The sequence below is a fragment of the Myiozetetes cayanensis genome, unplaced genomic scaffold (genome assembly GCF_022539395.1).
Source record: "Myiozetetes cayanensis isolate MyiCay16 unplaced genomic scaffold, myiCay2020 scf12, whole genome shotgun sequence".
Classification (NCBI taxonomy): Eukaryota; Metazoa; Chordata; class Aves; order Passeriformes; family Tyrannidae; genus Myiozetetes; species Myiozetetes cayanensis.
This window is the reverse complement of record NW_026086826.1, coordinates 2,191,589-2,202,408: the sequence shown is the minus strand read 5'-3', so window position 1 is coordinate 2,202,408 and position 10,820 is coordinate 2,191,589. Positions and strand designations below refer to the sequence as shown.

At 47.0% G+C, this 10,820-nt stretch overlaps 1 protein-coding gene across 14 annotated transcripts in view; it reads left to right on the top strand.

The window, feature by feature from the left end:
- The first annotated feature begins 133 nt into the window (after positions 1-133).
- Positions 134-10,820, top strand: part of NEXN (nexilin F-actin binding protein) — an 18,904-nt gene continuing 8,217 nt past the window's right edge. Inside the window, exons 1-8 of one of the 14 annotated variants that reach the window (XM_050307228.1) lie at positions 134-565; positions 6,019-6,101; positions 7,169-7,360; positions 7,489-7,570; positions 7,656-7,804; positions 9,140-9,181; positions 10,279-10,443; positions 10,520-10,681. In XM_050307228.1, coding sequence (XP_050163185.1) covers positions 6,075-6,101; positions 7,169-7,360; positions 7,489-7,570; positions 7,656-7,804; positions 9,140-9,181; positions 10,279-10,443; positions 10,520-10,681 — 819 coding nt within the window. In that variant the 5' untranslated portion in view covers positions 134-565; positions 6,019-6,074. Of the gene's footprint in view, positions 566-874; positions 1,009-1,596; positions 1,613-1,759; positions 1,779-1,831; positions 1,847-6,018; positions 6,102-7,168; positions 7,361-7,488; positions 7,571-7,655; positions 7,805-9,139; positions 9,182-10,278; positions 10,444-10,519; positions 10,682-10,820 lie in introns of those variants that run through there. The other 13 variants (XM_050307233.1, XM_050307235.1, XM_050307227.1 and 10 more) reach the window with 13 other exon arrangements.

Here is a 10,820-nt window from a genome sequence, read left to right as displayed (position 1 = left end):
TTATAGAAATGAAAATAATGTTGGATGGGAACAGCTCTTGGGGCTGTCCAGTTTGAACAAGTGTGGGGTCACTGAGAGCCCTGGTGGCCCTGCCTTTGCTTCAGTGCAGCTCCTCCGAGGGTGGCACTGGGGCAGAGTTCCTGTGCTGCCCTTCAAAAGCCAGATATGTTTTGTCTTAACTTCAGTGGCCGTTGTTTAGGTCTGCACAGCCTGAGGTCGCGTGGTTATTGTCTTATGTTTATAATCCAGCTGAAAGTCAAGCTCCAGACACAATACAAGAGAGATAGGAAGAATAAAGTTCTGCACTGGAGACCTCGCAGTTGAACACGTAGGGAACAAGTCATTTTTAAGCAGGAAAAGGAATGTATTCAGATGTAATAAAACCACGTTCTGCCACTGCCTTGTGAAGTTCCCAGAGAAAGGCGCTGCTTTGAGCCACCGCATCTGCCTCTCGCAGTCTGGCGCTCGGGAGACTCCATCCCGCTCCACCAGCGCTGTCACACTGCTATTATTAGTTGATCGCTCTCCATGTGCCATGAACCGACCCGGGACCTGAGGGCCGTAGGTATGAAACCTCCCCGCGGGACGGGCCGGGCCGGGCCGGGCCGGGGGGCTGCGGTGGGTGCGGGATCTCCGGGACGGGGCCGAGGAAAGCCGCGGAGCGCCGGAGCGGGGCGGGCAGGGCCGGGGGCTGCGGGTCCCGGTGCCCCCTCCCGCCCGCTGCCCTGCGGCAGGGCCAGCCGCCCCGGTTATTTATAGCTCCGCACCGCTTCCAGCCCCAAATTAGCCTGCTGCCCGCAGGGGGGTCTGGCAGCGCGGCGGGCGCGGGGCTGGGCTGGGCTCGGCGGGGCCGGGGCAGCTGCCGCGGCGCGGGGCTCGCCTGGAATGCGGGCGCGCGCCGCGACTTTTATGGAAACTTGCGGCGGCGGCGGCGGCGGCGGCAGCCAAGGGGCGCTCGGCAGCGCAGCCCGCCCGGAGCGCCCCGAGCCGCAGCGCGGGCAGGCGCAGGTAAGAGCGGCTCCGCCGCCGCCTCGGGGCTCCGCGGGCTCGGCTCCCCCGCCCCGCTCCGCTCCCCCGCCCCGCAGCCCGCCCCGCTGTCCCCGCTCCCTCGGCCGGACCCGCCGTCTCCTCCCGCCGCCCCCTCACAGCCCCGCGCGGCGCCCCCAGGCCGAGCACAGCCTCGGGGCTGGGGGCAGCGGCCGCTTCGCACCGCGGGGCTGCCGGGGAGGGATCCCGGGCTGGGGAGGGATCCCGGGCTGGGGAGGGACCCCGGGGTGAGGCGGGACCCCGGGCTGAGGCGGCAGCCGCGGGCAGCGCCGGGGCGGTGTCGCCGCAGCCGAGGCGGGCAGCCGCCGGGCAGCGCCGCGCGGGTGGCTCGCCGCACGGCCCGGGCGCGCGCACGGTCGGGCGCCTCACGGTCCGGGCCCCTCACGGCCCGGGCTCCCCTCACGGCCCGGGCCCCCCTCACGGCCCGGGCTCCCTCACGGTCCGGGCCCGGCGGGTGGACCCGCAGCAGTTTAACCGCAGCCCCGCAGCGGGGGTTGTGTCCCCGGCGGAGCGGGGGACCCGCATCGGGCCATCCCGGCCGGCCGCGATGGGCGGAGAGCGCGGGGTGAGCGGTGCGGGCGGCTCGTCGGGGCTGTGCGGTCCGTAAGAGCCACTTTAAAATCCCGTAAATGCCCGATTTTCGCACAGCGCGTGTCTCCGCTCTTCAGAGGAGTTCAGTTTTGGTCGGTGTGGTTTTCCGCTTCGCTCTGAGGGGATGGCTGTAAGACAGCGTGGGTTGGAAGAAAATATTGGGCTTCTGTGACAGCTTACGAACTATTTATTATCATGTTTGTTTTGGGTAAATAAGGACTTCTGTTAATGCAATAAGCATGGTTAATGAAACGCGTTCATTCGAAAATTAATCAGCAAGTAGCGGTGTGGTAGATAACATAGTACTCTTAACCTTAGATCTCAGGTCTTAAGAGACCTGATCTCTTAGATCAGCGCTTCATGTCCAGTATTTTATCCCTTGTTTCAGTACCTTAATCTCTGAAGTCCTGGCAGTGAAGGCAACAAGAGCAGAGCTGAAATCACACTGTGGGTCCTCAGCTGCTGTGACACAGCTGGGGATGAAGGAATTATAGTATGGGGCAAAATATGCTGATTTTTCTGTTGGGGACTTCAGTTCACAATTTACTGCCACCTGTAATCAGGATGAGCAGATATCGTGGAATATGAAGTCATGGGCCAGAAGATCCCAGCAGGATTTCCCCCTTAACAGAGTGCTCTCTCATCCCCCACTGTGTTTGCTCTGGAGCCTTAACATTATGGACCCCATAACAATAAGAAGAGAGTAAGAAATTAACTTTTCTACAGACAGGGGTGATTTAATTTTTTTAACAGCTGGACCGTGTGGCACTGTTGCAGTTTATAGTGACATAAAGAAACACAGGCATCCCCTATATTAAATATGATTTTACAGGTAACACCATATCTATAAGGACTATTTACAATATGAGACTCTCAATAAACGTTGAAGTGTGATAAATTCAAAGACTGAGGAAAAGGTTGTGCATGAGATTGAATTAGCTGGGTCAGTAGCTGGTAAACATTCTGGTCTTTAATTACCAAGACTTAGCGAGGGAAACACAAGGAAGTGCAGGTAGTTTTGCACTTGTATTATAGAAAATGCGAAGTTTAGACAGCTGGTGCTGATTGTCATAACTCACTGGCTTCAGTGGAGCTGACAGCTTATGCCAGCTCAGGATCTTCCCCTGTGCACGTTAATTTTAGCATCTACTTCAGTCTGTAATTTAGCACAACAACTGGTGGTGTCATTCCAGATCAGCTATGGCAAGGGCAGGAGTGAGGGACATTTCCCCTCCTCTTCCCCGTTCTGTTTAACATTTTGTTTAATATTTTAACACCGTGTGTTCCTCTCCTCAGTGAGAGCAGTGAGTTTCCAGCTCTGACACTGTGGTTTTCTTATATAACGGAGTCCTCCCTGCAAGCAGATCACAAAGGGGGGACAGATGGGAAACGTAACTTAGTGCCACCAGGGGCTTATTTATAACTGCCAGGAGCCAGCAGGAGAGCAGGGGCCTCCCAAAAGGAGGCAGCCCGGAGGAACTGCACCTCTTGGAGAGCCCTGGTTCCATATTCCTGCTGTAAAGAGTTAGTGTGCAGTTCAGGGAGATGCTGGGATTTTGTGTCTCGTGTGAGGATGTTAATCACACCTCTGAAAATCAAGGGTTTTTTTTAAAGGAAGGGAATTTTATTATTTATGGGAAGTCTGTTTTTTTTTTTAATCTGGTTAAAGCTGCACTTTTTTTTTTTTAAATGAATTGAGGACTCTGACCTCCTTTCAGAAATGGAAATTAATTAAATTTAAGGAGATGAATTTTAGGACTTGTGAGCCATCAAACCTGTGTCCCCGTAATGTTTTGGCTTTTTTTTTTTGGTGTTCACTTTATTTTACCTAAAGTAAGGTTTTAGGGAGGCTGCATAAAAAACTGAAAAAGTGCTGTGATCAAAACAGCACTTTTCATATCAGATCATATCAGAGGTGGCTGCTTATCATTTACAGCAAACAAGATACTTGAAAACACTGATTTTATTTATTTTTACAGAATATTTCCAATCTGTTACCTAGTTTCCTATGCATTATTGGTTTTGTATTAAATTTTCATTTTGAGATTTTTTTTTTGTTTTTTGAGTGGGAAGCTTCAATAAGGAGCTCTTACAGCTTCTCCTGAGGTGTGTTGATCTTGGGAAATAAAAGATGAGACTGGATCTTAAGCTTCATAATAGGAGGCAAAATAGTTTATGAGATATCTCTACGTGTTGCCTCAAAGAATAAGCATCACTTCTGTTAGATGAGCTCTGGGGGAAAATTCTTCCTGTATCTGTATATACACCCAAATTAAAACGATAACTGGTTCATCTCAGAAGGGAATTAGTAGGTCAAGGTTTCTTGGGTTGGTAAGTTTATCACTGCATACTTTTGCTGAGCTGTTGGCAGGTTAGGAAGTCACTCTTCTTCCATGACTTGTAGGTGTCGGGAGTTCTTGACGTAGTGCTCACTGCCACAGGGACCCCAGCCCCAACTCAAGGAGTGCTGCTTTTTCCTTAAACCCTTTGGATTGTGCCTCTTGGCACTGACTCCTCTGCCCCCAGGGGTGCCCAGGGCAGGTCCTGCTGCTGGTCCTGCTCCAGGTGCGATGGGCACAGGAGGAGCAGAGTGCCAGCAGGCTGCTATCGTGTTCAGCGGTGCCCTGTGCTCTGTACCCGTATCTCTCAGCATCAAAGCTGCAGGTGGGATGACCTGCCCAGCCTCGGAGCCAGCTGGCCAACCTTCAAGCATATTGAGAGCTGCTGATGCCAACCAGCTGGGCAGTAGCCCAGAGTAATAGCAGATATGGCAGAATTCCACTGGCAGGAACAGATCTGCCATCTCCCAGGCCAACAGCCTGTTGGACTGGCACAGTTTTGGAAGCTCGGGCAGCAGGAATCCACAAGGAAAATTTCTTCCAACATTTGCACTTTTAAAGAAAACGTCAGGTTTGTTATCCCACTGTCAAGGGGTTCAGGCAATTGGAGCTATCAGAGAGGTTCAAGACAAAGTGTTGACTCATAAACATCTTACAAGTAATTGCACAGAATAAATTGTGCATTGGAAAGGCCAGTTTTCCAATGACTTTAAGGTGAAGCCATATCCATTGGTTATGTTGCTGCAGTGAAGATTAGTGGTGACCTTCCCTTGAGTGTTCAGGTGAGATGGAATTTCTAGGGAAAGATTATCCTTGGGACTTCCTGCTCTGCTCCAGCCCTGTGTGAAGGCTCCAAGGTCTCCATGTCCCAGGCTCCTCCAGGGCATGGATTGCACCAGCAGCAAAAGAGAACAGAGAACTCTCCCTAAGACCTGCTTAGAAACATGGGGAAGCCAAGAGATTTGAAGCAGTTTTAAGGTTACACCGATCACAGTAGATGTGTGAGAAGTCAGCTGGAGCTTCCAGAGACTGCAGCCACTGCCCAGGACACAGATGTGTGCTGGAGCCTGCAGGGACCCTGAGACAGGGAGTGCTGATGCAATTCTCTGCCTTTCCAGACTCAACAGAGGTTTAATGTGCTCTTGCTAATCTGAGGCAGTCCCAGTGGGAACTACCACCTGGTGATTTTGTGTTCCTGTGTTCCCAAGGGACAAACTGAAGTGCCTTGGATTCCTCTGTGTGCAAAGGAGGTGTTTGTCAGCTCCAGCTGGGACTGGGGGGGGGTTGACTGTCCGTGCTAATTTGTCAACAAGTGTTCTCCAGAGCATCTCTGTTGAAGCCAGATCTGAAGGGTTTAGAGTTGTAAATCAGGGATGCTCTCCTTTCATGTGGTGTTGGAAGCCCATCCCAGGATCTCTCAGAATTCCACTCAGTCTGTACAACCACAGCAGAACTGGTGACATTGGTGACATCAATGTGTTTTTGAAGAGTCTGCATGAAAAGAACCCTTACCATTAATTCTTTTTAAAACCACATCGAAATTTCCACCTTCACAATCTGCTTGTTAATTCAGAATTAGAAAACTCGAAGAATAAGAACTACTAAGAATTTAACTAAGAACTACTAAGAATTATGGAAATTTAAGAACTTCCATACCGTGAAATCCCTGACTCCAGTTCCTCCAAGCCACAAATGAGCAGTCCCTTCCTTTAAGAAGTTACTTTTCCTTGGTTGCAGTTTTGCAACCCCCCCCAGGGCAGCCAGAGCTTGGCTCTGAGCTGCTGTTTTTTAGGTGGAAATTCAACCCCAATATCTGGGACTATATAGAGGAGTTATGAGCATGAATAGTGAATCATAAGCTTGTTCTTTTAATTCCTGGGGCAGACTTAGAACCTATTCATGCCTTCCAAAGCCTCCAAGGACCAAAAGTGAAACTGTGATACACTGATTTCAGCCTGGGCAACCTTATTTACAGGAAGATGGTCCAAGCATGGTTTAAAAAGGAAAAAGGAAGGAATATAACTACAACTGTTTCTTTCAGGTAGGATCTGAAAGCAATCCTAAAACACCCCGGGTGCAGAGCACAAAGCAGTAACCATGAATGACATTGCACAGAAAACCGAGGTATGTACCAATTTCAAAGGGGTCAAACCATGCAATAATTTACTACTGATGCTTGCAAAAATAGTAATTATCAAAAAAAAATGTAATAGGTGATTATAGTGGAAGTCTGCTGCTGTTGCTGTTATTTTAAGACAGTGGAAGGGGATTTTTAACTAACCTAAGATTTGATAGAGGCTGTGAGTTATGTCCTTACTGTTATCAGAAAAACATGCAGGAGGAAGGCAAAATAAAGGCAACAAAATATAAAAGAAACTTGCAGTGTTGGTGGGGAAATTCTGGACAACATTTCACCTGGGGAAAGGTGAAAAAATATGAAACATGGCATGTTTTCAGCCAGGTTTCTCGGTATTTTTGCTTTATTGAGAGCATTCCTGTCATCACCACTGTAAAAAGAGAAAACTTCCCAGCAGTTCTGAGAAGTGGGAACTCCTCTTGCTGTTTGGGCTCCCAGAGAGCAGCACTGGCACAGGAATGTGCATTTGCTGTGTCAGTATCAGAGTCCTGCAATCTTTGCACTCTGTGACACAAAATCGCTGGGATTCTCTGTTTAAATGTTATTAAACATGTAATTGGAAGTTTTAAATTAAGAAATGCTGCTATTTATGGAAAAACTATATATGGCTGTTGAAGTGTTGCAGAACCCCCCATAGATATTGGATTATTCATCTATGACTTGATCTCTGTTTTAAGTGTTGGGGGCAGAGGGGATTTTGGTGGCTGCTTGTGATTGAAAGCAACAATATAAATCTGTAATTAATGTTTAAAGGCACAATAACTGAGAATTCACACAGTTCATACCCTTAGTTTTGCAGCTGTTCCTTGCAATTACTTTTAGCCTAAGTTTAATGTAATGCTAAATGCTGCTTTGGTTATTTTAGCATTTATTGCTATTTATGGCTGAACTGATGATGGCTCATGGCACAAAGTTCCTGATACCAACTGCACTCCTGTTTTACGTTCTCACATTCTTCCTAATCCGATCTCTCTGAATATTTCTGTCCATCTGCTTCAACTTTCTTTTTCTTTTTTTTTTTTCTTATCTTCATTTCTTCTCTATCTTCACCAAGATTCTGCTCTCTTCATCTAAACCCGTCCCAAAGTCCTATGTGCCCAAGCTTCACAAGGGGGATGTGAAGGACAAATTTGAAGCTATGCAGAAAGCAAGGGAAGAAAGAAATCAAAGGAGATCTAGAGATGAAAAGCAAAGAAGAAAAGAACAATATGTTAGAGAGAGAGAATGGAACAGGAGAAAGCAGGAGGTCATTTTCTTTGCTAATATTTTGTGTTGTTTTGAATATTTGATGTTCTATCTGAAAAATCTATTCAGTAATATTGGGGTTTTATTGAAGTTATAAAGACAGTTCACTTGCTGTGTTTCATCAACCAGATGAAAGAGCTGCTGGCTTCTGATGAAGACGATGACACCAAACCATCCAAAGCAGAAAAAGGTTATGTCCCAAAACTAATAGGTAAGAGAGGCCAGGCTTTAAAGGCCCCATAATTCACCAGATAAGTAGTAATGAAAGTATTTATCAATGTGTTTCACACCCCCAGGAACTGTTAAAGGCAAGTTTGAAGAAATGGAGAAGCAAAGGCAAGAAGAAGAAAGGAAAAGGACGGAAGAGGAGAGAAAGCGCAGACTGGAACAAGATCTGATTGAGAGAAGAAAAATCCAGAGAGAACTGGCCAAGAAAGCACAGGAGGTAAGTGGATGTGACCACAGCAGTCAGGAGAGGTGGGGAGCAATAGCCACGAAAGGAAGTTTTGTATTGATCAGAAAGATTCAGTCTTAAGATTTCTGACAGTAGTGATTTACGTGGGAGATGCTCAGTGGGGTGGAAGTGGGAAATAATGTTCAGAGGCTCTTCACTTCTTTAGAGGAAATCTTTTTGTTAAGCTGTAAAATTGAGTTATAGATGAAACCAGGGAGGCAAAAATGTGGTAGGAATCAGGCACAAATTTCGGTGTCCTATGCAAACAAGAGTTTACAGAGTTTGCTAAATTAATTTTAAAATATTGCTTTTATTTTCCCAACCCTTACTTAGGCAACTCTTGCTTGCAGCTTAGTGAATACAGTTCAGTGATACACGAACTGAGGCAAGCAAGAAGCAGTAAGAAAATGCCACTGGCAGACAAAAATGAGAGGACATTAATGCAGTAAAAATCATAAATCATGAAGATCCAGAACTTTTTATTCCTCTGCCACTTAGTGAATCATCATTGCATATATATGAACAGACTGCAAGTTTTGTCGATGCCAGTAAAGCAAACTCTGTCTTGTGTAGAATTCAGTAAGTGGGTGTCACAGTAAATCCTTTTGCAAGCTGATTGCAGTGCTATGAACGCTGCAGTGAGAGTGAACATCCACATGGTACCCTAAAAACACGGGTGGATTTCCATTTAACCAAACCACAGTCATACTTGATTCAGGTTGGGATTTGTTCTGAGAAATGAAAACCAGGAGGCAGTTTTCAGATAGTCCTTTCTACTAAGGCTTTTAACATTGTTACAGCTGTGCTTTTAACTGGCAATGTATCTACCATAGATTTAATCTCCCCTGCAAGGCAGAACACACCCATGTGGAGTTCCAGACAGTTATGTCCCAGGCATACACAACATTTGGCTTTTTGAGGGGTAGACACTGCCCCGGACATCACAAACACTCCCCGGGCTTGCTCTACTTCTGTTTGCTTTTTTGTTTGCTTGGGTGGGTTTTGCCGTTGTTTGCTTTTGTTGTTTTGTGTTTTACACAATTCTGAAGACTGCCCATCTCAAAACCATTTCTCAGTTGAGCCCCGAGCTGCTAAGATGCTTTAGCACACTCTCTGCAAGGTGTTTGATGTCACTTTGCCTCTCCCCCCACGAGCCAAACTCACCTGAAGCATTCCAGCAAAGGTTCAGCGTGGTTATCATCACCTCTGAATTGAAGTGCTGCCTTCATCTCTCTGATACAGAAAGAATCTCCAGTTCTGTGTTTGCAAACTCTCTTAAGGCAAAGAGCCAAAGCAATGTAATCATGTGAAATTCTCATTTAATAGATTGGTGACTTTACCAATTCGGGGACTGACTCAGCAGCTGAGGTAATCAGATTTTTTTTAAAGAAATGTTCACCTACATTTTTATTCACTTTTGTTCTATTATTGTAATTTGGGTGGGGAAAACTTCGAAAAGGGCACACAAATACCTACTTAAAGTTCAGCCAAGGAGCTAACAGATATTTAGAGTATATGGAACTGTATGTCTGCACTGGAAATCAATATATTGAAGTTTGAAATAGAGCCTGCACTGTGGATGCTTTGTGGGTAGTTAAAAACATCTAAAATGTCAATATTCACTGGTAATGATACTCTAAGTCCTCTGGCTTTGGAAAGAATCATCTTAAAAGCTCTTTGCCTTAAACTTGAAATTAAAAGGGGCTTCTGACAACATACAGATGTTTGAACACATCACTCAGTTAACCTTTTTTTTTTTTTTTAAATTGAATAATTTACCATTTGGATTTTAAGTCTTGAACATAAATGTTTAATTTCAAAAAGCTGGGTCCAAAGTCCTATTGTCTTTCACTAACACAAGAAAATCACACTCCTACTACAGTTTGGGAAAGAAAAAAAACACCCCCCAAAATCCATTCACTTCAACTTATTTGCCAGTGTCCCTGTTAATCGTGGCATTTTGTGGAAAAAACAACAACAAAAAAAGGTAAAATGTATTTTGGCAAGCTGTAAAACCAGCTTTGAATCAGTAACTTCCTTCAGAAAACGATTACTGTGCCTGAGAAATTACAGATTGCTCTCCAGAGCCACTGGCTCGTTCCAGCCAGCGTGTCCTTTGCATGGGAAATGCTCAGACTGCAGGTGGAGTGTGATTACAACTGCTGTGTGTTCCAAATTACACCTGTCCTTTTCCGTCAGTTTTTGTAACTAACAGTTAATGGAAATGTGTAAAGAGATTCAGGTGTTTCCCAGCAGTTGTGTTGAAAGCATAACTCAGTCTCGACACTCCTCAGCTGTTACAAGGAAAGCAGTGAGTGCCTCAGGCAGTGGGATTTATTCTTGTGGTGGATGCTCAGTCTCCTGGAAGCTTTGGTGCTCACAGCTTACAACAGCAGTTCCATTAAGAAATGAGTTTATTTAGAAGTCGAGCTCCCTGAAAATATAATAAATATCTGCCTGGACAGGAAGGGGATGATTCACTGCTAGTTACAGTAGTGCCTGTGAAACCCACCAAGACACCTGGGAAGATGAAAATCAACTGTGAGAACACAGGAGAGGAGAGAGCAGAACAGAGACAGACCCCGGAGGAAGAGATGAAGAATGAAACCCAACTCCTGTCGTTTGTCACGGTAATCCCCCCATCCCAAACCACCCGAATAAGGGCATTGACCGGCTGCAGACCCAATGTCTCATTGCCTCGCACAGGGTGAGGATGGCAGCAGTGACGCCCCCGAGGCTGTGTCCCCCGGCAAGCTGCGGGTGACGTTCGAGGAGCTGGAGCGGCAGCGGCAGGAGCAGCAGAGGCGGCGGGCGGAGCAGCAGGCGCGGCAGCGGCGGCAGCAGGAGAGACGAGCCCTGCAGGGAGCGGTGAGTGCAGCTCTGCCCCAGACAGCACAGCTGCTCTCCCACCCCCTGACTGCACGGGGGGCTCTCAGCACTCTGACAATGCCTTTGGGCAGGGTGCATTTGGGGCCACCCCTTCAGTGACCCCAAAGAGACAGGAGCT